The following is a 26,311-nucleotide window of genomic DNA, read 5'->3' as shown; positions in this document are numbered from 1 at the left end:
GCTGCATATAGCCAACTAAATTGTACTGAGCATGCTTTTACGGAAAGTGAAAAACATTTGACTGCCATTGGCTACACATGGTCTACATCCTACATTATTTCTATGGTCCACCTTAATCAGCATCCACGTCTTGAAGGCTCACACTGCCCGTCATCGTCCAGTCTGCTTGCGTCATCCGATTCTCACCTCCACTTGAGTTGCCGTGGCAACCACCTCCCAGCTCGCGCGTAGCATGCACCCCTTGATAGCACATGATGAGGGGAGTGCGCGCGCTGCGCGATCGTTCTATGCAGACGATACAGTTTGCCTGACGACAAACTGAAGTCTTCCTCTGCTCTATGTTCGCTCAGAGATACTTTTGAGGAGATGGGAAACTCCATTGTGAACGTTGCCCATGCGTCGTCAATGAATGGGTAGCGCGGTGCATTCTGGTCGATTCTGAGACAAGGAGCGCACTCCTTCAATTGAAGTCTATTGGGCGCTAGCTGAAAAACCCAACATTAGCATGAATAGAGCACCACAGTATGAGTCATAATACACAAAACCTAGCGGTCAAACAGTTCTCAACTGACTTGACTAGTTAAATAAAGGTAAAATAAATAGGGGATTTTAGAAACACATAAAATAAGGGCTGTATTTCATGTAAACTTACCCTGGCGTGACATTTTGATAACCTTGTAAATCTCTTTAGGACAAGGTAACTTTTATCAATATATGTGCCTCTATTTATGCCTCCCCCAACAAATGAATTGCTGATTAGCTGCTAATGTGGCTATCATAAATAGCTGCAAATGCCATGATGATCTGAACAAGACTGCCAAATCAAGGCAAAGGAAAGAATCTCTGGACTAAACAGGCAGCAGGGAGCCCAGTGTTGGGCCAGAAACTGAAAGGCTGCTGGATCGAATCCCGGCGCTGATAAGGTAGAAATCTGTTGTTCTGCCCTTGAACAAGGCAGTAGGTCATAAATGTGAATGTGTTCTTCACAGACTTGCCTAGTATATAAAAAAAATACAATCTGATGTTAGATAAATCAATTAACACAATACTGGTTAGCAAAGGAATCAGCTAGAGGTGACATGCAGGAGCTTGTGAGATTTGTATGTATACTTTGATGCTAATTATCATTTTCGCTAGAGGTGACATGCAGGAGCTTGTGAGATTTGTATGTATACTTTGATGCTAATTATCATTTTCGCTAGAGGTGACATGCAGGAGCTTGTGAGATTTGTAGTTTTGCATGTATACTTTGATGCTAATTATCAATTTCGAATCAGACAGAGACTAATATAGTGATAAATCACCTTGTAGAAAAGGCCCATGGAGTTGGTGGAATAATCCTTTAATTCATTGCCATTTACTCAGCTGGGCCAGGGGCGCTTTAATTAGGTCAGGTGGAAATGTCCGACAGATCTCAATTCCATAAAAGGAGGAAATTGCTTTCTCTTCCTTAACACCATCTGATCCAGAAGTTCTGTGCGTCCATGAATCCACGTAAATCCACCGACTCTTACCTTTCATCTGATCGGGAGAGTGGGCCATTCAGTTATTGTTTATAGTTATCACGCTTCAAACATATTGTGTAATGTGAATTGTCAATGATTACGTCCCTACGGATCCTCATAGGCCAATTATGCAATCGATATGGTTCATGTGTATTGAAATTAATTATATGGACACATGAAGACAATTGAAAGAGTGAAATGAGAAACTTCATTGTTTGCTAACTGATTGACTTTGATAATGGGATTATAGATTTTATTGTATTCACTGTTTGTATTTCATGATTTATGATAAATAGTTACGAGCCTAAATGACTCGCGGATGATTACTATTGACTTCTTAATGAACTGGACTGTTGAATTCCCTAAATGATGTTAATAATGGATGATATGATTTGATCTTTGATTATGAATTTGATTGGATACATGTTATCTGTTTCCTTTGTGATGCAGCACAGACTACTCAGTAAATATACCACTTTATGGTTAAAGGAATTCCTGCCTCAGTCTCATCCATTCCTGTCACCTGACACGTGACCACCTGTTCACCTTCACTGTCAGTCATCCTACCTGTCCAGCTACCCACACAGATTCCACTAATCTTTCACACCTTGTCCAATAGAGATTTGCATGATTATCAAAACGTAATTGCAGAGGTAAGCCTACACGAAACACAGACCTCTTTTTAAGTGTTTCTAAAATCCCCTATGGGAAAACTGAATGGAGAAAAAAATATTGGAACCATTTCCCTGTTTGACTGCTAGGTTTTATGGGTACTATGACACCTCCACTGTGGGGCTCTATTTCGTGATGTGACATTAACTTGTTCTCTGTAATATCGTATAGCTTTGGAATCGTGCCATTACACATTATTTCAAGGGAAAAGGACAGGTTTCTAGACTCATATGCTGCGTTCAAAACAGGTTGAAAAGTCTGAGCTCGAGAAAGAGGCTTGAGTTCCCGGGTTAGAATTCCGAGTTGGATGACTGTTCAAAAGATTTTTCGAAGTTGGAGCTCGCTTTTTTTCCTAGTTGTCTTGAAAGCACTGAAGTCAGATATTACAGAAATCGGAGATTTCTGAGTTCCCAGTTATTTTGAATGCAACATTTGAGAACGGATTGCGTGACGATTAGTTTAGCAACTGCGTGACGCAACATGACTACGTGAACGCGACTGGTCAACGGTCTGCTGGGTGGGGCGTTACACGTTCCTCCATTCATTGCCTGTAGGATTACTATCTCCACCTTTCTCTAATATCTCTGGTTCGCTACATACTTCATTGCTGAGAAGAAATGTACGTCCGTGAACGTGGCTTAGCGTTAGGCCAGAGCAAGGAGTTGGGTAGCCAGGCAAATTCAAATTTGCCCTAGTTAAAAAAAAGTCTGTTTCAAACCAGTTGATTTTTACTAATAATAAAACACGTTGACTTTACGCCTGGTATGTCCTGTTACCTGTGCACAGGCTACATGACTGGCCTCAATGTCATAAAGCTAGCAAGATATAAAACATTGACACATTGTAAAGCTAATGAAACGCCGATGTAGCAAGTAAGCAGAGTAAAAACAGTAGGCGCTGATTTTGAGTTACCGTCTTCCAGAATACGGCATTCTGAGAGGATGTTTTAGTGTCTATGGCAATTCAGAAAGCTTATTGAATACCTTGATGAATGTGTTTTTATGCCCTTTCTTTCTGCTTGCATTTTGTAATTTCTGTCATTCATGGCTCATTTGTAAAATATACATTGGACTCTATGACGGATAAAATAATGGTTCAATTAAAATAAATAACTGTCTTCAAGCAGGATAGAAAATCGAGCCCAGTCATAAGTCAGTAGTACAGACTGACGGAGCATTGATTTGAAGACATGGCGGACGACAAGGTTAGTGCCATAAATTGGGGAGTTAAAATCTGAGCTTTTATTCGCAGTTGTAGTACTTGTTTATTAACGTTATTTACCTTCAGGTCTGTTCAATGTAGATAACGTGACCGTGGTTTTTCTAGCTTTATGTTTTTGCGGAAGAGTTGTCACGCTAGCCTACTAGCTAGCTAATGTTAGCTAACTAAACATTACATTCGTATCAACAACCTAATTTACTAGTCCATTGGGCGACTGCAGCCGTTATTATACTGGGTATAATGTCTGTAAGAATGTAGAATCGAAACCCGATACTCATAAGCCATATTTATGGCCTGTAGATTTCCCATGAGCTGTCAACGTTGTGCTGTGTACACTAGTCTAGAGTAATCAAAAGTCGATCAAGAAAGTAAAACAGTAACGTAAACTACATTAACAAGTATTAGTATCGCCGAATAATGGATTTAGTTTACAATGTAGGTAATGTGACAGTAACCATTAGAATATTTGGATGGAATATATTTTGGCCGTTCTGCTGCACTAGGTGAGACAAACTAGATTAGTCCCAATAAGCAAAATTACGTTAAAACGACGCAGGGTTTATAAGCGCGGATATGGACTCTGCCGCTCGAGCATGCTTTTGGGGCATTGTCGAGAGCGCGCTGGACTTCGGGCTAGAAGGTCGAGGGCTCGAGACCTGCGCCCTGCGTGGTTTCCAGACGCCGAAGTTATGTTAAATGTAGGTTTTGAATGAATGGCAAAAATACGTATATTCTGGACGTTGAAATAGTTATTTTACAGGCGTGAATTCATTTTCAGTTCTGAATGAAAGTTGTATAGACGTCTGTTTGGACCAAATTCAGACCAGACCAAATCTGAACCAAACATGGACGTCCATCACAAGAGGCTGCTGAGGGGAGGGACGGCTCCTAATAATGGCTGTAATGGAGCAAATGGAATGGCATCAAACACCTGGAAACCATGTATTTGAAACAATTCCCGACTCTGCTCCAGCCATTACCACAATTAAGGTGCTACCAACTTTATGTGCAGTCTACGTTTCGGCTAAATTAAGATTGGTCCAGACCGAACAAAATTTGAACCAAACAAACGTCAAGGCCGGTCCAGTCCGGAATGCACCAAGAAAGACTGGCGTTGGGCCGTGCTTACTGGGGTGTAGGCTACAATGGAATTTTATGAATGCCCATCCATGTGGTAGGCTTACGGTTTGTTAAACAGGCAGTTGCATTGGCTTTATTAGTCCTGATTTCTGTGACTAATCAATTTGGCTATTTAAATTCTGAATATCAGCAACCCAGCGAACTTTATCAGGAGTTAAGCTGAGCCTATTTGCAAAAATAATCAATGCTTTTACACATCGGAAATTCAGATTCTCAAATTCTCAATGTTCCGTTAATCAGAAATATACGGATACGAACTTTAAACCACTCATCATGACAATTTAGCCCACGGGGTGTAACTCCTGGAGTGCAGTCGTGAGTATCCTGATTGTCCATTTTACTTTGACCAGGCCCATGTTTAGGATACATTGTTTAACATGGCAGTGCATTTGTTTATTTGATTGGGCGCCATTTAGGTTAGGCTATTTGATCGAAGAAACCTGCATGATGAAAAAGGTCTGTCGCATTACACTGTCATACATTTTATCTCCATCCTGTATGCTACAGAAAAGGCCATATTATTTCTACCATAAGACTGTATATGCTACATGATTTATGTAAAAAAAAAAAATTGATGGAACGTTGGTGGAGCGATGCGGTCTAATGAGCGAGCGGGCGGGCGGGCTGGCCCTACTTTCTTGTTTTGAGGCTCACATTTTGGTCCTAAGAATTACTGCATTCTGTTTTCTCAATATTGTCATTGTAGATGTTTTTCTCTCTCCCAGTTATCAGTAGCCACCCAGGATATGACCAACCACGCCTAATTATAGAAGATTCATATATTAACTGAAATCCTGTTTGATATGTATGTAATTGACCGTTGACATGTACTACAACAGGACCCCTTGAGACCACTGAAGGACCTGGCAGAGCTCAAGGACCAGCTAGAGGACATTCAGCGGCGTGTGGAGAAGGAAGTACAGGCTGGGATCCCACAGGTCAGATGTCTGACACACACGAAGGCCTCTGGCTGCTTTCACGCAAACATGACCTCATACAAACCCTCACTTTTCTGTAGTTGTTATAGATCAGGTCTGTATATGTGCAGATAAGAGTACATGTTTTCCATACATCTTGTCAAACTGTCAGATGTGCCTTAGATGAACATCATACCCGTTTGTTGTGTGTGTCAAACATGAGGGTGACTTTTTGTTGTTCCAGGGTGGCAGTGTGCTGGCCTCTCCTTTCCTTAAGGGCTTCTTGGCAGGATATATTGTGTCTAGGCTGCGATCCTCTGCAGTTTTGGGTGTGATCCTTGGGACTTGCACAGGCATCTTTGCAGCTCAAAATTTTGGTGTACCCAACATCGAGCAAACTCTGAAAGACTGTTTCAACACTCTAAAAGGACCCGGCAAATAGCAGCCCTGGTTCTGGGGGAGAAGATGGATCACTGAACCAAAAAACCTGCCCCTAAAAAAGATCCATTGAACTACTCCACTCCACAGCCTTCAGTTTTAGATTGCACAATGGTACTGAATTCAGAAAAATGATGTTTTGTTTGTGTGGAGAAATTTAGGAAAAACCAATATGGTTGCTTGAATTATGCATCACGTCTTTACAATCATCTCTTGCATTGTGTGCAATACTCCTCAGGGGCTTATGCATTTTTTTTAAATATATAGTAACTGGAAAGATAATGTTCTTATTTTATGCAATGGGGATTTTACTGATGGAAGTGGGTGCTTTATAGGGGAAGATTTTCTTTGCCTCAAGACAGCTTTCAATTTGGTCTTGCTTGTAGATTAACCATCCCAACCTTGTTATACCCAAATTATATTTACAACATACTGTAGTACCCATATGTTAAACATTACCATGAGAATATTATGTTAATATCTACAGATCTGTCCCTAGCAAGTTCTCTGCCTATGTTCTGACTTTTAGGTCACTGTAAACCTGTATTGACCTGTTCCTAGTAGACCAGTGTTTTTTGTGTCTGGTTGATAGTTCTGTACACTGAGTACATCACAATGCAGTCTATATAATGGTGCACAGTGACCTCTACAGGGGAACTATCGACCTGCAGTTTGCATCCGTATCGGTCAAGTGGTCCTGCCAGAAGTTCCTGTGATTTTAGCAAAGTAAATCCACATACCAACTGATCTAATCCTGGACATCTGGCTCAAGCATTGCAATTCTATTAATGTTCAGTACTGCCTTCTCAGCCAGAACGAACTACATGGAAGAAGTTTCTGATTTACCACAATACTTGTTTACTAGGCCCAATCTTGAGCCATGCACTATTAGGTTAATGATATTGTCCTCAGAATGGGTTGTAGTCTCCTAGCTTCTTGGACCCCCAGCTGTTCCATGTATTTTAAATATTCCACAGCTAGCACACCTGGTTCAACTAATCATCAAACCATTGAATAGGTGAATCAGAATCAGGTGCGCTATTTCAGAGCTACAACTAAACTTTAAAAATGCCAGAGGAGAGATTTGAAAACCACTGCCATTGTTAACAGACTGACAGGTGTTGGAGAGCCCAATAGAATGAGAAGCTCACAGTTATTCATGTTCTCAGCACTAACATGCAATCTATATCGGTTTCATCTCACAGTGACATGAGAAATCACCAATAGCAGAGCATTTATAATTGGTTTTCCATACATGAGGTATGCTATGTCAGTGATGTCTGTCCTTGTGACAAAATGTAGCTGGACATTTTCATTTGCTTTGGTGTGTACACTTGAAATGGTATGAAAATTTCATTTATATGGCAGCCCTTTAAATAAAGTGTTTCATTTCAGTGGCATTTATTTTGACTTAATTTTATTAGCTAGAATGACAGTTACACCTTGGTTGGCCTAATCTCAGTTTTATGGTAAGCAGTGAGCAGCAGTTAGTACACCTGGCCTTATTGTCTCAAAATCATAGGTTAATTAAATAGACCCATAAAGAAAATACAACAAATGAGAACTTGTTAGTTTCCAAATCCATGTGCTGGATTATTTAGAATGTCCACAGAATCGGGGCAATCTGAAAGGAAGTGCTGTAATGTAGATATGTCTAGTGGGATAGTTTTACTGGTCCTCACAGCTCACTGGTTTTTACTCCTCTGTAAATAAAGAGATGTACATTACTAACAGAATAGCCAGATGGTTCCTTACAGCATACACATGTAGTCAGGCGATACTTGAAGAAAGGTCAACGATGAATTGCTTCCTATTTTATTGGAACATGACATGCCACAAGGGTACTTACGACTCAGCATCACATCAGGTATGGTCATCACATGATTGAGTGCTGCAGAAGGTAGTAAAAATGGATGTGAATTAGGGCTGTCAAACTATTATGCCAGTTAATCGCTGTATTTGCTTAAATGTAACGAATTACATTTTTTTATACAAAAAGCATTACAAGAATATTGTCATCTTGATTTTGTTCTAAGTAAACACAATCTAACCTCAATGTAAACTTGTTTTGACATCGCACTGTTTTTAGCTGAATAGATTATGTATTTTGGATGTTTTCAGTCTATTTTAAATGCTTTCAGACTGCGAATTATTGCATAAAATAAATAGTGCCCTAAAATGACAAAAATACATTTGAGTTAACGGATTAACTCTGACAGCCCTAGTATGAATACATAATATATAATCTAAGCACATTAACCACAATAGATATTATTTTTTTTGTGAATTAATCCATCTTCTCTGAAGAAAGGGAAACTGAGACAAGTCAGGTCCAAGGAAAATTCCTGCTTCATAAGGGAACTTCAGGTTGGAATTGTTTGGTTTCATTTGAGTATTTCTGATTGGCTGACTTGATCAGCATCATCAGTTGTTAGTGGAAGATTTTCTTGAACACAAAGGGGAACTAAAACATCTTGTCTCTGATGCAACTCAACTGAAAATAGTGCACTTGATCAAGAAATCAAATGGTTAGTTGGAACTTCTAGGGTCAGTTTGTTTAGAAATAGATTAAGATAACACCTGGACTTAAAAAAACTATTCCTATGGAGATTCTCTATTGAGCATGTTTTTTAAGGATTAGGCTTAATCTTTGTCTGGGAAACTAGTCCCTAAAGTAGAAAATAGTGAAGTGGGTCTAGTGTTTATGGGACTCAACATCTGAGTATAATAATAAAAAATGAATATCCATCTATATTCAACTTCAAAATGAATAATCAACTTCAAACAGGATCTTACCGGATGTGGCGCCGCAACTAGCAGGCCCACTGGTTACGGTGCCAGAGAGCTGCTTCCCACTGGCATCCACACACCAGCAAAGGGGTTTGTCGTTCAAGCACTGCTGGAGCAGGTAGTTGCCCTGCTCATCACACTGGGGTCGGAAGGATTCGATACTCGCTGGCTTCAACCCTGTTGACTCCAGCTGACACTGCGTGAGAGAACCTGATCCTGTGTTGATGAAAGATACCTACATGTTACTTGATGAGACAGGAAGTGAGATAAAGAGGGGGTGGGGGAGCTTTGAAAGGGGGGTTTACTGGCATGACAGTTGAAATGTCAATGAATAACATTTCATACCTTCCTTTGGCCCTTGGGTAGAAATCCCCTGAAAAAGGAAGCCGAAAGACAGAACTGAGAATAAAGGCATATTCAAGAGACTGCTAAGCATGCTAATCGTGGTTTAACATGTCATTTCTTTAGCTGAAGACTGACCTCATCAGCAGACTCATCGATCAGCAATGGCTTGGTGTTCATGGGCACATGCAGCTTCATGGGGACAGCAGCTGTAGACAGAAAGAGGGAAACTTTCATATACATTTACAAAGTTTAGCCTACATAAGAAACAGTATCTTTTTGAGTGGTAGTTCACTCATTTCCTGTTCAAAAGGCTCCAAATAAAGGGTGTAGCTCTGATAGCCATCAGCTAACACTAGAACTTTACAGGACCAGGTCCTGAGGAGAGCATATTGTCTCACCAGCGTGCCCTTGACTCAGCTCCTTCTTCAGCGATTTGCTCTCTTCCTGCAGGTCTTTAATGTTGTTCTTCTGGCCCAGGATGAAGTAGGCCGTCAGAGCCTGACCAGCAATGAGCAGGCAGGCCAAGAGGGTGAAACCAGCTATCTTGAAGGCCCTCTTGTTGGACCCTCTGTGAGGAGACAGAAAATAGAAATTGAGAACATGATGGATACTTTATTGCTTTGTTATAAGTCTGATGGATGGGACTTTTCGTATAATTACGCTATTACAGTAATCAATATAAATGTGTATGTGGCAAAAAAAAGTTTTGAATCAATTAATAGACAATACTAAATCATGCCTTCTTTATGATGGTAATATTATTTTCACAACAATGCTGGGCAGACACAGGAATTTATCTAGATTCTAAATCACATTAAAACAAAGATAACATCTATCAGCGTATATACACACAATTTCTGTAATCACAGATTAAAACTAATACTGCTCAACAATTTGTATATCTAGATAGGCATTTGGCCAGCATAGTAGTGATGATCATGCTTTTTAGTTTGGCAAAAAAAGTACATTTTTGTCAGTTTGATCATTGTTTCCTTTCCCCTGGGAATATTTTTTTGACATAACACGATTTATTTGAAATGACCCTGTAAATGTTAGAAAATTATAATAAAGACATTGACAAGATAAAATGTATGTAATATTCCTTACTCTGCTGTAGTTCCTACATTAATTGCGGTCTGCTCGCTGGAAGCTCCGATGAGGGGCTGTCTCTGTGGGTCTGACATCCTGTAGTAGTCTCTCTGTTACAACCTTTTAAAGGGGGTTTCAATCTGAAATGGCTCACCCAAAACAGACACCGTTTATAACCTGTCCGAGGAGAAGGGAAACTGAGATTGGTCAAATTCAAGGAAAGTCCCTGACTCATAAAATATACTCAGCTTGGACAGTTTGGTTTCATTAAATGATTTCTGATTGGCTGACTTGATCAGCATCAGCAGTTGTTGGTAGAATATTTTATTTAACACAAAGAGGAACTACAATATATTAGGTGTCTGCAGCAATTCAACCAGAGAGGAAGAGGCGAAGCGAAGCATAACTGGGCCCTAAATCTGTCTTCTCCAGCAGGTGGCATTTTTTTGTTTTATTCACTCACCAAGCGAGTCGTTTTTGCTGGAGGTCAATAGGAGTTTCGAATTTGATTAACGAAAAATGTAATTGCTTATTTGCTACGTATGCCTTATTTGATCGAACATACATTTTGTAATGTTCAGGTTGTCACTAGTGTACTGATATAAGTAGGACACGTGACATCCCAGCCACGTTGAGAAAAACACTTTATATCGGCGTTGTGCCTGTCCACACGTGTATTTTCCCTCTCATTAATTAACTATAATTCATTGTTAGAGCTGCCACTTAAGTATCTGGTCAATATAATGGGTAACCTGTGACTAAACTGTAAACAATTTTCTTGTTAAAGAGATCAAATGGTTAGTTGGAACTTCTAGGGCAGGATTCCCAGAGAGATTAATGCTGGCCTAAAAAACTATTTAAATTAAGAATCTCCATTGACTATGCTTTTTAAGGATTAGGCTTAATCTGTGTCCTGGAAACCAGCCCATAGAAAAGTGAAGTAGGTTTTGTGTTTATGGGACCCAACATTTGAGTATAATACAATCCCTCAATGTGTACTCTTTGGGTATGGATTTACTATTCTTGTCTGGTTTAGAGGTATATTTGTTGTGCATATATTGCTGTATTTAATGTGTCTATTTTTTTTACTATGTACTGCAAAATGAATTGCACCTCAGGGATAATAGACTCTTCTCTAATAAGGGGAATTTGTCAGAGAAAATCTGATGGGAATTTACCTGTCTGGCAATGGTATTCCTCCTAGTAGTGTCACGTTTAGAAATCTCCCAAAGATAATTTACAGTCATTTTACTTTAAAACATGAACCACACTTAATTATTTGGAACCAATGATTAGTACATTGGACGAAAGGTCAAAAAGGTGGCCAATGAAGGGTAATAGCCCAAATGAGTTTACATTACAAAGCAGTTACAAAGGTTGCGTTCCCCTGCTCAGATGTTGCATGCATCAACTAATGATTGCGTGCCTCATCGACTGACAGATTGCTATAAGATGTTGTTAGCCGGTATGTAAAATACCAAATCCAGGGGTTGTAAGATCTGGCATGAATCAGCAATGCCTGGGCAGAGGAATGTGAAAAAGATCTGTGATTGGTCAAAAGACACATTTGTTGAAAAAAGTCAGAATTGGGTTGCCTGTGTAAACTCAGGGGCGGCAGGTAGTCCAGTGCAGAGTTTCCCAAACTCTGTCCTGGGGCTCCCACTGGGTGCACATTTGTTTTTTTGCACTAGCACTACACAGCTGATTCACGACAACAGTAGTAGGCCTAATTACCAACAATGACGAGACCGCCTAAAGGGAGGAGGTGAGGGCCCTGGCAGAGTGGTGTCAGGAAAATAACCTCTCCCTCAAAGTCAACAAAACAAAGGAGCTGATTGTGGACCTCAGGACACAGCAGAGTGAGCACGCACCCATTCACATCAACGGGACCGCAGTGGAGAAGGTGCAAAGCTTGAAGTACGTTGGCGTACACATCACTGACAATTTGAAATGGTCCATCCACACAGACAGTGTGGTAAAGAAGGTGCAAGAGCGCCTCTTCAACCTCAGGAGGCTGAAGAAATTTGGCTTGGCCCCTAAGACCCTCACAAACTTACAGATGTGCAATTGAGAGCACCCTGTCAGACTGTATCACCGCCTGGTACGTCAACTGCACCACCCACAAACTCAGGGATCTCCAGAGGGTGGTCCGGTCTGCCCAACGCATCACCGGGAGCACACTGCCTGCCCTCCAGGACACTTAAGGCACCTGATGTCACAGGAAGGCCAAAAAGATCATCAAGGACATCAACCACCCGGGCCACGGCCTGTTCACTATCTAGTCACAAGCTACCATCTAGAAGGCAAGGTCAGTACAGGCGCATCAAAGCTGGGACAGAGAGACTGAAAATCAGCTTCTAGCTCAAGGCCTTCAGACTGCCATCACTAGCCAGCTACCACCTGGTTACTCAACCCTGCACCTTAGAGGCTGCTGCGCTATATACATAGACATGCAATCACTGGTCACTTTAATAATGTTTCCATTCTGTTTTACTCATTTCATATGTAAATTCTGTATTCTACCGTATTTTAGTCTATGCCACACCGACATTGCTCGTCCTAATATTTATATATTTCTTAATTCCATCCTTTTACTTTTAGATGTGGTGTATTGTTTTGAATTGTTAGATACTACTGAGCTAGTAACACAAGCATTTTGCTACACCTCCAGTAACATCTGCTAAATATGTGTATGGGGGGGGGTGGCGCGCATCAGGACAGTGTTTAAGAGCATTGGGGGTTAAGGGGTTGGGTTAAATGCAGAAGACATTTTGGTTGAATGCATTCAGTTGTACAAAAATGACGTATCCCCCTTTCCCGATAGACATCCAGGTTCTCCCAGACTGATTACGTGCATGAAGTACAAGCAGAAATATTTGTCACTACAAAATGTTGACTATATCAGCCTATAATATTCCATTTTGTTCTCATTCAAATAATTATCTATGATGTTAGTTGTTAGTTTCATTTAAAAGGGTTGGATTGTGGTATTGAAGCCTGTTTTGAGTGGTCCAACAAAAATCGACTTCCGGCAGTGTGGATGAACAGGAATAAAACAAAGCATTGGCAAAACAACGCAGTGGCTCAGCGAGACTGATGGGAATTGATGGACCAGACCAGACGTTTTTTTTATGTCAATATCAAACCATCCTCGGTAAAAATGAAGTACCTTACTGTCTCCCCCCCAACAATTGACTTTATTTTGCTTCTTAGCAAAGAGCAATTTCTCAAGCAAGAATCTTGCTAAGCTCATACACTAAAAGGGTATTACCATAATTTCCACAATATTTTTCTAACCTGTGTGGAAATAAAAATATAAATATTTTTTTTACCTTTATTTAACTAGGCAAGTCAGTTATGAACAAATTCTTATTTTCAATGACAGCCTAGGAACAGTGGGTTAACTGCCTGTTCAGGGGCAGAATGACAGATTTGTACCTTGTCAGCTCAGGGGTTTGAACTTGCAACCTTCCGGTTACTAGTCCAACAGAATAATAGTGAAGACATCGAAACTATGAAATAACACATGTAATCATGTAGTAACCAAAAAAGTGTTAAACAAATCAAAATATTTTATTGTGTGCCTTCTTAAAACTTAATTTGTGGAATTTCTTTCCTTCATAATGCATTGGAGTCAATCAGTTGTGTTGTGACAAGATAGGGGGGACATGAAGGTCAGTCAATATAGAACATTTCAAGAACTTTAAGTGCAGTCACAAAAACCATCAAGCGCTATGATGAAACTGGCTCTCATGAGGACCACCACAGGAATGGAAGACCCAGAGTTACCTCTGCTGCAGAGGATATGCTAATTATAGTTACCAGCCTCAGAAATTGCAGCCCAGCCTCCCGGGCGGCGCAGTGGTCCAAGGCACTGCATGGCAGTGCTAGCTGTGCCACCAGAGATTCTGGGTTCGAACCCAGCTCTGTCGCAGCCGGCAGCGACCGGGAGGCCCATGGGGCGGCGCACAATTTTTTATTTATTTTTAAAACATTTATTTATTTATTTCACCTTTATTTAATGAACCAGGTAGGCAAGTTGAGAACAAGTTCTCATTTACAATTATGACCTGGCCAAGATAAAGCAAAGCAGTTTGACACATGGAGTAAAACAAACATACAGTCAACATACAGCTTGCTCAGGAATGGCAGCAGGCAGGTGTGAGTGCATCTGCACGCACAGTGAGGCAAAGACTTTTGGAGGATGGCCTGGTGTCACGAAGGGCAGCAAAGAAGCCACTTCTCTCCAGGAAAAACATCAGGGACAGACTGATATTCTGCAAAAGGTACAAGGATTGGACTGCTGAGGACTGGGGTAAAGTCATTTTCTCTGATGAATCCCCCTTCCGATTGTTTGGGGCATCCGTGAGTGCTACCATTAGTCCTGTGTCATCCCAACAGTAAACCATCCTGATACCATTCATGTGTGGGGTTGCTTCTCAGCCAAGGGAGTGGGCTCACTCACACTTTTGCCTCAGAACACAGCACTGAATAAAGAATGGTACCAACACATCCTCTGAGAGCCACATCTCCCAACCATCCAGGAACAGTTTGGTGACAAATGATGCCTTTTCCAGCATGATGGAGCACCTTGCCATAAGGCAAAAGTGATAACTAAGTGGCTTTTTGCCCTGTGTGCTCGTGCTCAAATAATTTTGATGCACTATGAGAGGTAGGCACTCCTTTTCTGTTATCTTCTGAAAAGTAAGGTTCCTTTAAGCACAAAGTCATACACAATTTTTTTGTTCATGAATAATGTTGTATATTTAGACTTTATGACTTAGACTTTAGTTGTACTTTTTATGTTGATATTAACATTCTGAATTCAACATGTGGTTACTAGCTAGCTAAGGTATTATATGTGCGAACGATGGCTAGCTCCTCGACTGATCCCAGTCTTTTGTACTGTGCGTCTATGTTGTAGAAAGAGGCAACAATTGGCAGAACATTTTTGTGCTCTACAAATGTCTTTTATTTTGAATGCAGAGAGAATCCTGATTCACTGAAACAACCTGATCTCCAAAGTCCACGTCTATAGTCTCAATCAATCACACACAAGGTAGAGCTACAGCTGTGCAGTTACAGCAGTTACAGCTGTGCAGTTCCACTGGTGCCGTGACCTGGATTCATCGTTGATCGACGTTAGCTCAATTACCAGGCGCTGCTGCTCTAGAGACTCTTTACATCATTGAGATACTCCTGTCGCCTTGTGGCAAAGAGTGGAACTGCAGCCAATTTTCTTTCCTGTTTAATAATTTTTCTGAAAACAATGTATTGAGAGTGCTGTTTATGGTTAACTAACATAGAAGTGTGTTCACCAACATACATTTTAACATAACAGTGGTTTAGTGACATGGCATCTTATAATGGTGATGATGAACCCAAATTCACTGCCAAGAGGTGGAGGTTTTTTATCATACCCTGATTAAACCACCGTAGAGCGTGTAGGTGCAGTAGGTTCCCCCATGTTTTGCTCCAAAAAAAAAGTTCTGATGAAAGCCCTTCATCTAGTGTTAATCAAAATGCCCCCTGTAGATGATCTAGCTGAGCTGGTCACTCAGTGAGCCCGGGAAATATGGAGCTCCATTAGGGGAAAAAATACAGAGTGGGAGGTTCAGCACTCATGAGCCACCAGTAGGTACAGAGAAGATAAGGGATCATCACTCGGAGTCAGCAGGATATGTAGACCTCAGTAAAAATGAAGTTCATCATGCAACAGACGTGAAGGAACCTACATATAGAGGAGATGGTACAGACAAACGCTCCATTCATAAATGGGAGGAGTTGATGAGCATATACTTGAGGAGGAAGGGAGGTCCTGTTGGGGAATAATCAGATGAGATGATTAGTCGATTATCTGGCAAAGAAAGAGACATGGTAAAGATATATTTACGCATTTTTTTTTTTACCTTTATTTAACTAGGCAAGACAATTAAGAACAAATTATTATTTTCAATGACGGCCTAGGAACAGGGGGTTAACTGCCTGTTCAAGGGCAGAACGACAGATTTGTACCTTGTCAGCTCGGGATTTGAACTTGCAACCTTCCGGTTACTAGTCCAACACTAACCACTAGGCTACCCTGCCGCCCCAGGGTAGCCTAGTGAGACAATGAGACAACAGTTGATCCTACAGAGAAGATAGAGATTGTATTTGACGTTCTGAAACAGACTTTCAGCGAATTGGCCTACTCATGCATGCCTTTAGCTGAGTTGTACAATACTAAACCTGTACCCGGACAGGCTGTTATGGAGTGTTGGGTTCGATTGAACAAGGCCGTAGATGTCGCTGACGAGGGCCTCAAGAGACCAGGTAAGAAGACTGATAGCACTAACTCAGATGTCTTCATGATGTTTGTAACACTGCCCTGACCCCAAACTGGCAGAGGTATTCCAACACAAGTCTGCTGAAAAATGGACTGCAAGTGAAGTACAGGAGATAATCTATGAACCCCAGGCAACTCCATGTGAAGGCGGGGCCAATGCGGATGCGTGCAGTGGCACTTCTCTCACCGCCAAACAAGATGTGCAAGTATCGAGACGCTCATTCACCTGCTTGAACGTACCTCAGAGAAGAGCATACCACCTGTTATGGTTTCACACAAGACCTTCAGGCTTAGGAAATTCAGGGTTTGTGGATCAACAGATCACTCCACTGTGATTTACTCGAGACATGAGAACTTGTGCCTCTGGTGCTTTTCCCCTGATCATTGGAAGTCAACTTGTCTAAAACAGGGGTAACGCAATGCCAATTCTGGCGGTGAGAGTGACCACATAGCAGCAGAGAAACCCACCACAGCAGCAATTGTTCAACTGACATACCCACAGGTGAAGGGGGGAAATGTGGGTGTCTGCCCCATGAAAGAATTTGATGATCTCGAGAAAACATATGAGATCTTCACAAGAGGCTGAGGCTTTTTCAGATTTGTTTTACATCTCTGTGTCTGTACATGGGAAAGTGCTGCTTAAGGGCATGCTTGACACTGGATCTATGGCTTGTACATTGAGTGAACAAGCTGAGCAAAGACATTTGGAAGCAGGTGCCCTTCCTCAGCATTATCAGCCTCCTACAGAGTTAGTGTTAGTGGGTTGTGGGGGGGGAAGAATGCCTCATCAAAGTGTTTCTATGATTTGGAGATGCAAATCTATGGGATAGATGTTAAAGTGACCACCCTAGTTGTTCCTGGACAGCATGATGATCTTATCCTGGGATCGAATGTCATTAAGCATCTATTGCATGAGGGGCCTTGATGAATCCTGGAAGCTGGTCAACAACATGGATGGCCAGACTCACTCAACAGTGTGTGGGCAGTTTCTATAGATGATGACAAGTGTCACAAGATGGAAGGGACAGGAATTTGATGGCAAGATTGGGACCATGAATTTTAGTCAAGCTGTGACTCTTTTTTCCCAAGACTGAACACTTAGTTTGGGGTAAACTTCCTAAAAAATGTGGCATTGTCTCCAGGCAGCACTGTAATAGTCGAGCCTACCAGGTCAAAGGTCATGCCCAGAAACATACTTGTGGATAGTTATTATGCCCATGACAGGACATGGCTGGGCCCCTTTAAAGGTAGTAAACTGTTCCAATAAACATCTCACTCTAAGATGAAGCTGAACGATGTGTCTACATGCTTGGCTGATGAGGATGCAACAATCTTTCAGGGCCTTCACGGCAGGTTGCCTAGTGGTTAGAGTGTTGGGCCAGTAACCAAAAGGTTACTTTGGAGAAGCCAGGGGAACTGTGGAGAAGCCAGGGGTTATGTTCACCGTATCCACCTGGTTGATGACAGACCCTTCCGCCTACCATTCAGAAGGGTTCTCTCATTACCTGAAGCTGAGGAAGGCGTAAACGGATATGGAGAATGTAGGCCTTATACGCAAGTTGGTTAGTGAGTATGCCTCCCCTGTAGTCATGGTATGAAAGGAAGATGGGAGTCTGAGTTTAGGCACTGACTTCAGGTGGATGAATGCACGAACGGTGAAGGACGCTCATCCCCTTCCTCATCAAGCAGATTTTCTCGCAGTCCTTGGTGGCAGTGCATTTTTCGGCACCATGGACTTGACCCTCAGGATTTTATAACATCCCAGTTCATGTGAGGACAAGAAGTGCACAGCCTTTACCACACCGAGGGGACTTTATGAGTACAATCGCATGCCACAGGGTCTGTGTAACAGCCCGGCCTCTTTCATGAGAATGATGGTAAGTATATTTGGGGACCTACATTTCTCAAATCTCCTTTGTTATCTGGATGACTTGTTGATCTTTGCACCCACCGAGAAACTGGCTCCGCAGCGACTTGAAGTTGTGTTTAGCCATCTAAGTACCAACAACCTCAAACTAGCACCCAAGAAATGCCACTTCCTACGAAGAACAGTGAAATTCCTTGGACAAATCATTAAAAAGGGCAATGTGTCAGTGGACTCTGAGATGTTTTGTATTTCACCTTTATTTAACCAGGTAGGCTAGTGGAGAACAAGTTCTCATTTACAACTGCGACCTGGTCAAGATAAAGCAAAGCAGTGCGACACAGACAACAACACAAAGTTACACATGGAATTATCAAAACATACAGTCATTAACACAATAGAAAAAAGTCTATATACAGTCTGTGCAAATGAGGTAAGATAAGGGGGGTGAGGCAATAAATAAGCCATAGTGGCGAAATAATTACAATTTAGCAATTAAACACTGGAGTGATAGAGACTGGAGTGATAGATGTGCAGAAGATGAATGCGCAAGTAGAGATACTGGGGTACAAAGGAGAAGAAAAAAAGAACAGTATGGGAATGAGGTAGTTGGATGGGATATTTACAGATGGGCTATGTACAGGTGCAGTGATGTGAGCTGCTCTGACAGCTGGTGCTTAACGTTAGTGAGGGAGATACAGTGCCTTGCGAAAGTATTCGGCCCCCTTGAACTTTGCGACCTTTTGCCACATTTCAGGCTTCAAACATAAAGATATAAAACTGTATTTTTTTGTGAAGAATCAACAACAAGTGGGACACAATCATGAAGTGGAACGACATTTATTGGATATTTCACTGGATATTTCACATATTTCATTTATTGGATATATAACTTTTTTAACAAATCAAAAACTGAAAAATTGGGCGTGCAAAATTATTCAGCCCCTTTACTTTCAGTGGTTCCAATATCCAGCAGCTGCTTTCTCCTGGTATTGACACTTTGCCTGAAATCTCGTATGAGGAACTTTAGGATCTCCAGCTGCAAGACTGTGATTTCCTTTCATCTTCAATAAGAAATGGCTCACCAGACGGGCCGTTTTCTCCTGGTATTGACACTGCCTGAAATCTCGTATGAGGAACTTTAGGATCTCCAGCTGCAAGACTGTGATTTCCTTTCATCTTCAATAAGAAATGGCTCACCAGACGGGCCGATATGCTGTTTCTTCTAAAGTGTTGTTGATGATGAAGCAGTGGGACCGCTTGATCCTAAGAGAGGGAGTTCTGTATCGTGTCATTAAGGAGAGTCACACAAACCGGAGAAAGTTCCAGTATGCCTGCAATGGAGAGAGACATCAAGGAGTATGTACACTGCTGCCAGAGATGCGTTCTAGCAAAGACTCCAGAGCCAGCGGCTAGAGCCCCGTTAGAGAGCATCAAAACCTGCTTTCCCATGGAGTTGGTGTGTTTGGATTTTTGGACCGCGGAAGACAGTAAGAAGAACTCACGTTGACGTTCTGATGGTGACTGACCACTTCACTAAAGTTGCCCATGCATGGCCATGCAGAAACCAGACAGCCAAGCAAGTGGCTTGTAAGCTGTGGGATCATGTCTTCCGTGTCTACAAAAATGTGCTGCAAGGATCCATACTGATCAGGGTGTGAATTTCAAGAGCGAGCTAATAGCAGAACTGCTTAAGCTCTCCGGTGTTCAAAAGTCAAGAACCACTGCATATCACCCAATGGGGAATGGGGAGACTGAACGCTTCAACAGGACTTTAGGCAACATGCACACGAGTCTACCCCTGAAAACGAAAGAACATTGGCCTGAACAAATCCAGTCATTGACATTTGCCTAAAATGCCACTGTTCATGAGACTACGGGATATGATCCATTCTTTCTCATGTTTGGTAGGGTCCCTCGGCTACCAGTGAATGTGATGTTAGACAATGTCTTGGATGACTCCAGTGTTGTGGATTGCAACAAGTATGTCGAGACTCTGATCACTGGGCTGAAGGAAGCTATGAGTGTTGCCCAAAGGCACACTGACAAGCACCAGAGACGACATGGTTGGGAGTACATCAAGCAGTTTAAAGGCATCAGTTTGTCCATGTGGGATCGTGTCCTCATCACCAAACAAGGGTGAACGGGGAAGCCGCAAGTTGGCTGACAAGTGGAATCCTGAGATTTTCAGTGACTTCAGTCAATCCACAAACTCACATGTACAGAATCCAAGACCACGACGGCAGAGAGGTGGTGGTTCATAGAAAACTACTGCTGCAGATGAACTTCCTGCCTTTTGAAATCGATGATTCAGAGCACTTCAATGACAGTGATGCTGCGGGATCTTCCATCAATGTAGATGCAGGAGAGGCCATGCACTCCGGTGATGGACTGGATAGGGAAGACATGGAAGACTCTGGGGAGGAAAGTGCATCTTGGATGATGGAGGATTCAAGCAATTACTCCGAACTCTGGACATTGGATGGAAAGACAGAATCTCCCTGAGGAAAATGACCGGGGAAGCACCCCTGAGATCCTGGAGCTGATTCCTTCAAATCTTCTTCTGATCACTGATCTAAGGCCAGAACCACTATTAGTCACCATGGCCCAGTCCACTGTAATGCACCTGATAAAATCAGCCCAGTGGCAGGTCGCACAAGGCCATGGAGGGTAGTTAAACCAGTCAAGAGACTAATTGAGTCAATCCCCCAGAAGGTAGTAAAGTAGTGAAGACAAAACTACAAAAGATCACACATGGAATCATGTAACAAGTGTTAAACAAAAAGTATATTTTATATTTAACTTTCTTCAAAAAGTAGCCACCCTTTGCCTTGACAGCTTTGCACACTCGACATTCTTTCAACTAGCTTCATGAGGGTAGTCACCTGGAATGCATTTAAATTAACAGGTGTGCCTTAAGTTCATTTCTGGAATTTCTTTCCTCAATGTATTTTAGCCAATCAGATGTGTTGTGACAAGGTCAGCATACAGAATAGAGCCCTATTTGGTAATTGACTAAGTCCATGTCAAGAACAGCTCAAAAAAGCAAAGAGAAACGGCAGTCCATCATTACTTTAAGACACGAAGGTCTGTCGATCCATAAAATGTAGAACTTTGGTTAAGTGTGCCTTATTCTACATAAATCACCATGTTTTAGTGGGAACCACATATACGGAGATCATCCGTTCACCTACTTTACATCTCACAAAGACGCGGCGGTTGGAACAGACTATCATTTGTTTTTCAACAGGACAATCACCCAACACGCCTTCAGGCTGTGTAAGGGCTTAGATCAAAGAAAGTGATTGAGTGCTGCATCAGATAGCCTGGCCTCCACAATCAGCCAACCTCAACCAAATTACATTTACATTTAAGTCATTTAGCAGACGCTCTTATCCAGAGCGACTTACAAATTGGATTGAGATGGTTTGGGATGAGTTAGACCGCAGAGTGAAGGAAAAGCAGCCAACTCGTACCCAGCATATGTGGGATCTCCTTCAAGACTGTTGGAAAAGCATTCCAGGTGAAGCTGGTTGAGAGAATACAGTGTGGCTACTTTAAAGAACCGGAAATATAAAAACGCTTTTGGTTACTACATGATTCCATACGTGTTATTTCATAGTTTTGATGTCTTCACTATTATTCTACAATGTAAAAAAAAAGAAAACCCCTTGAATGAGTAGGTGTGTCCAAACTTTTGACTGGTACTGTATGTATTAATTTTCCTAGAAAGACTTGGAACAAATAGAAAACACACCAAAGAACCAGACAAAACAGTTGTTTGGAATTAACCTTTTATTGAGTGAAAAACTCAAAGCACATTTACAGACGACGCCCACGACGACCTCCCTTTCTTCGGGTGCTGTCTGATGGAATAGGGGTGACATCCTCTGCAAGGAGAGGGAGCATTGGTGGTCTTCACATGCATTAACAGAATTGTACATTGAATCCCAGACTCATTGACATCCCCATTTACATTTGTAATTAATATTGTCTTTAGGGCATTGGAACAGAGCGACTCGCTAACGATGTCACTCTGAATAAGTGCGTCTGCTAAATGACTGAAGTGTAAAAATCCCATGGTTGTGACAACAGCATGCGAGAGTATAGCGTAAATTACACAGCCTCCTTGTTCAGGAAACTCCCAAGAAAACAGGCCAAGAGAAGAGTTGAATACATGTAGTATTCAAAGACCAGCAAAAAAATACATTTCCAAATGAAAAAGGCATATCCTCTAGAAAACATCATACAACCAATAGATTTCACCATTGACGCATTAAATATGCAGACGCATGGTAGTGTTTCCCAACCCTCTCCTTGATTAGTTGACTCAGCCACATCAGTGCAGGGGCTATAACTAACATGTGGACGGGACCATCCATTGATCCAAGGTGAGGGTTGAGAAACATTAATGTATCAAAAACATTATTCAACCAACAGCACGGCTGAGCTAAAGCTTACCAATGCGTCCGATTTTCATGCCTGAACGAGCCAGGGCACGGAGAGCAGACTGTGCTCCTGGTCCAGGGGTCTTGGTTCTGAAAGGCAAATGTTCACAGTTCCACAAAAGACAAATCTAATATGTAGTCTACTAGAGAGATCCAGTTCCACAACTCAGAAGACTAAGCAAAATATAGACTGCACTCCTAAATTAAGTGTTCTATTTACAGTGGAGTAGTAGTCAAAAGGAAACGATGTGGCCTACCAAAACTATTTAACTACATCAAGCACTGTGCAACCCCATGGATGTACAAAAGACAAGGTCTGACAGAGCAACAAAAGGTTGCGCTTCAGCGAAAAGAGGGAGGGATTCATTACCTGTTACCGCCAGTGGCCCTCAGCTTAATATGCAGGGCAGTGATTCCCAGCTCCTTGCACCTCTGTGCCACATCCTGGGCGGCCAACATGGCAGCGTAGGGGGAGGATTCGTCTCTGTCGGCCTTTACCTTCATACCACCAGTCACACGGCAGATAGTTTCCCTGGAGGGTGCCGGGACACGTTTAGGACAAAGCATTTGAAATCAACACTGAACACCGCATAGACAATAATGTGATGACATCGATTGATAATCTCAGGTCACTTGAATATTTTCCAAAGCCGAGCATTCATGGTCCCAATGCCTCCAGTACTTACTTGCCGGAGAGGTCAGTGACATGAACGAAGGTGTCATTGAAGGATGCAAAGATGTGGCAGACTCCAAAGACATTCTCGCCTTCGGCAACCTGAGGTCCCAGGGCGATGACCTGTTCTTCCTTCTTTTCCTTACCCTTGCGAGGTGCCATAGCTGCAAAGGAATGCACGTTGGTCAGCATTTAGTTTAAGTGTCAGTTACCAATCCTGGCATTAGCAAGTGACCGGATTGGGGCGAGGCAGGAAGTAATGTTTCCATATCTATATCTATCAAACTGGCTAGATCCTAACTCCTGGTAGGGGATGCATACATTACGAGACAACTTCACCACAAGATGCGTTTGAATTGCTGTATTTAAAAAGTGTCACTCACTAGTTATGTGCACAATGAGAATATTTAACAAAATGTCAACCATTATTGCAACTGACCAAGAATTACTAGTTAATGTTACATACAAGCAGTGGTGGGAAAAGTACTCAATTGTCATACTTGAGTAAAAGTAAAGATAACTTAATAGAAAACAACTCAAGGTAATCAACCCTGTAAAATACTACATTAAAAGTATTTGGTATAAAAAAAGTACCAAAAGTAGAAACCATTTAACATTCCTTATAGTATGCAAACCAGACCTCACTATGTTTTTATTGATGGATAGCCAGGGGTACACTCAAATTAAGCATTTGTGTTTTTAGTGAGTCCGCCAGATCAGAGGCAGTAGGGTAAGTAAGGATGACCAGGGATGTTCTCTTGATAAGGGTGTGAATTGGACCATTCTCCTGTCAACATGTAACGAGTACTTTTGGGTGTCAGGGAAAATGTATGGAGTAAAAAAGTAAATTATTTTCTTTAGGAATGTAGTGAAGTTAAAGTAGGAAAAATATTAACAAAGTACAGATACCCCCCCAAATAATTTAAAGTATTTTTTACTTAGGAACTTTACACCAGTGTATACAAAAGTCACATGGCAACACACGCCAGTGGAGTGGCCTTAACGTCAACTAACTTTTTGTTAACTACCAGACACCAGAATGTATTAAACGACTGTGTGCTTGTCACAACAATGTAAAGACTACAGTAGCCCATAGTTTACCTAGTTAGCACGGTCCAATCAACGCGGCAGCAAGCTAGCTACAATGTCTAACCGTTAGGGCACCATGAGCAAGCCCCACTCCACATGACACTCTGGTACAATTAAAGACATAGATAACACTTCCCAGCAACAAACATGCACACGAGTGAAGACATTCGGCACAATATGGTTAATATAACTAGTTACACATGAACCCCACTCAATGTGCTTCAGCAAACTACATTTTCAGGCCTCGCGATGATGAAAATCGCTTCTTCCAGCCTATACTAAAGTAGTCTAATCCCTAAACTTCTAGTCATATTTTCGAACAAATTGCACCTTTTCCTTAGCTATAAACGCGTACTTTATCGAATACAAGGACAAAGGGTAATATACACTTTAAGGGATTGAGGATTCATTTGGATAACAAATCTGCGATAATTTACCTGTGTGTGTCTCTAGTAAAGCCGAAACAGAAAAGGAAAGAACTTTCGCAACCGGGTTGAAAGTTCAAGCTTTTCCCTCCCCCGGAAGTGGATCTTGCTTTTTACTGCCTCCTAGCTGTTTGTATGTGCACAGCACGCAATCAGTTTGGAAAGGATCGGCCTTTATTTTTTTACAGGTACACAGCATCATTTTCAACTTGTGAAATTCTGCGATTTCAACCAAAAAAATATATAATAAATATATATAAAGGTAAAATAAAATATATAAAGCTATTTCGTCCTGTCATAGTCCATGCCAAATTATACAATTTGTTTCACTACATTAAATAATCCAATGCCACATGTCAAAATACTCTAAAATCCTCTAACTGTTTACAGTCCTTAGACCTAGATATTTGTTTAGAGAAAATAAGAAACAGACCTAATTCATGATTTCCTTACCTTACTTATTCCTGCAATGTATTTTGAAGATTCTGGATCCAACCATGCATGTTTTTCAAAGGGTTGACTATTTTTGGGGTAATAATGATGACCATTACCTTTAGTCTTTAGAGACTTTTTATTGAGTAACTTATTCAAAAGGCTTGAGTCACATTATATCTTTAGAAATGATTTATAGCTGCATCCACATCTGTTACAAGCACATCTGTTACAAGCACACCTGCCACAGACAAGCACACCTGATTCAACTCGTCAAGTCCTGGAATGTTTCCTCACAAGTATAATCTATTGGCTGATCCCTCCTGGTGACCTTGATGGAATTATGTTGTCCTTCCATAACCCATAGCAAGTCCCACTCAGTTGGCAACTTCAAAATGGCTCAAGTCCTCAATGGAGCTGCCCATGCTTAAACAAGTTTTTGGGCAGTAGAGTCCTCCATCTATCTCTATGGCTGAGTCAAATCACCCAAGAGGCTCCCATCTAAGATTCACATCAAAGTTTATTTGTCGCGTACAAAGATTTGCAGATGTTATCGCAGGTGCAGCGAAATGCTTATGTTTCTAGCTCCAGCAGTGCAATGATACCTAGCAAAAAATTCAAATTAATAAATACACACATAACACAGAAAAATAAAGAAATTAATTCATATCAGAACGAGCATTGTCAGAGACCAGAATATAAATATATATATACATATAATGGTGGGTAAAGACAGTATGGACAGTATATGAATAGAAAAGGTGTGTATAGCAGTAGTTATATCAGATGTCATGACTAGAATACAGTAAATACATATAAAGTGGGTAAAACAGAATGTAAACATTATTAAAGTGACCAGTGTTCAATGACTGTGTACCCAAACTGGTGTCAGAGCATTTCATATTATTCTGTTCGTAAATCCAAGACATTCCATTCAG

At 41.4% G+C, this 26,311-nt stretch overlaps 3 protein-coding genes across 4 annotated transcripts; 1 reads left to right on the top strand and 2 right to left on the bottom strand.

Moving 5' to 3' along the window:
* Nucleotides 1-3,279: 3,279 nt before the first annotated feature.
* LOC135544100 (SLC35A4 upstream open reading frame protein-like) lies at nucleotides 3,280-7,293 on the top strand. 2 transcript variants are annotated; one of them, XM_064971481.1, is made up of 3 exons: nucleotides 3,280-3,381; nucleotides 5,378-5,476; nucleotides 5,700-7,293. In XM_064971481.1, the coding sequence occupies exons 1-3, from the start codon at nucleotides 3,367-3,369 to the stop codon at nucleotides 5,895-5,897; spliced, it is 312 nt and encodes a 103-aa protein (XP_064827553.1). In that variant the 5' UTR covers nucleotides 3,280-3,366; the 3' UTR covers nucleotides 5,898-7,293. The 2 variants fall into 2 exon arrangements, with proteins under 2 accessions (XP_064827553.1, XP_064827552.1); XM_064971480.1 differs by lacking the exon at nucleotides 3,280-3,381 and adding an exon at nucleotides 4,132-4,388.
* cd74b (CD74 molecule, major histocompatibility complex, class II invariant chain b) lies at nucleotides 7,294-10,334 on the bottom strand. Its single transcript, XM_064971478.1, has 7 exons — nucleotides 10,136-10,334; nucleotides 9,427-9,596; nucleotides 9,164-9,234; nucleotides 9,029-9,056; nucleotides 8,690-8,899; nucleotides 7,743-7,784; nucleotides 7,294-7,596 (listed from the first exon to the last, which is right to left on the bottom strand). The coding sequence occupies exons 1-7, from the start codon at nucleotides 10,210-10,212 to the stop codon at nucleotides 7,589-7,591; spliced, it is 606 nt and encodes a 201-aa protein (XP_064827550.1). The 5' UTR covers nucleotides 10,213-10,334; the 3' UTR covers nucleotides 7,294-7,588.
* Nucleotides 10,335-22,083: 11,749 nt separating this feature from the next.
* On the bottom strand, nucleotides 22,084-25,041 carry LOC135544098 (small ribosomal subunit protein uS11). The gene is made up of 5 exons (XM_064971477.1): nucleotides 24,954-25,041; nucleotides 23,441-23,591; nucleotides 23,125-23,286; nucleotides 22,768-22,844; nucleotides 22,084-22,196 (listed from the first exon to the last, which is right to left on the bottom strand). Exons 2-5 carry the CDS (start codon nucleotides 23,587-23,589, stop codon nucleotides 22,129-22,131), a joined length of 456 nt encoding a protein of 151 aa, XP_064827549.1. The 5' UTR covers nucleotides 23,590-23,591; nucleotides 24,954-25,041; the 3' UTR covers nucleotides 22,084-22,128.
* Nucleotides 25,042-26,311: the final 1,270 nt, after the last annotated feature.

The sequence above is a fragment of the Oncorhynchus masou genome, chromosome 8, assembly GCF_036934945.1.
Source record: "Oncorhynchus masou masou isolate Uvic2021 chromosome 8, UVic_Omas_1.1, whole genome shotgun sequence".
In the NCBI taxonomy this organism is placed as follows: Eukaryota; Metazoa; Chordata; class Actinopteri; order Salmoniformes; family Salmonidae; genus Oncorhynchus; species Oncorhynchus masou.
The sequence above is the reverse complement of the archived record's forward strand: the minus strand, read 5'-3'. Positions and strand labels throughout refer to the sequence as shown.

Bases quoted from the DNA above. Each gene is read 5' to 3' on its own strand.
- LOC135544100 (XM_064971480.1), top strand. From the start codon at position 4,293: ATGGCTGTAATGGAGCAAATGGAATGGCATCAAACACCTGGAAACCAT. The intron at 4,389-5,377 runs GTGCTACCAACT...GTACTACAACAG, and splicing joins CAGCCATTACCACAATTAAG to GACCCCTTGAGACCACTGAA. The intron at 5,477-5,699 runs GTCAGATGTCTG...TTGTTGTTCCAG, and splicing joins TACAGGCTGGGATCCCACAG to GGTGGCAGTGTGCTGGCCTC.
- cd74b (XM_064971478.1), bottom strand. From the start codon at position 10,212: ATGTCAGACCCACAGAGACAGCCCCTCATCGGAGCTTCCAGCGAGCAG. The intron at 9,057-9,163 runs GTCAGTCTTCAG...TTCCTTTTTCAG, and splicing joins TCGATGAGTCTGCTGATGAG to GGGATTTCTACCCAAGGGCC. The intron at 7,785-8,689 runs GTAAGATCCTGT...TACCTTCTGCAG, and splicing joins TAGTTGCGGCGCCACATCCG to CACTCAATCATGTGATGACC.
- LOC135544098 (XM_064971477.1), bottom strand. From the start codon at position 23,589: ATGGCACCTCGCAAGGGTAAGGAAAAGAAGGAAGAACAGGTCATCGCC. The intron at 22,845-23,124 runs GTAATGAATCCC...TTTGCCTTTCAG, and splicing joins AGGGCCACTGGCGGTAACAG to AACCAAGACCCCTGGACCAG. The intron at 22,197-22,767 runs GTAAGCTTTAGC...CTCTCCTTGCAG, and splicing joins CATGAAAATCGGACGCATTG to AGGATGTCACCCCTATTCCA.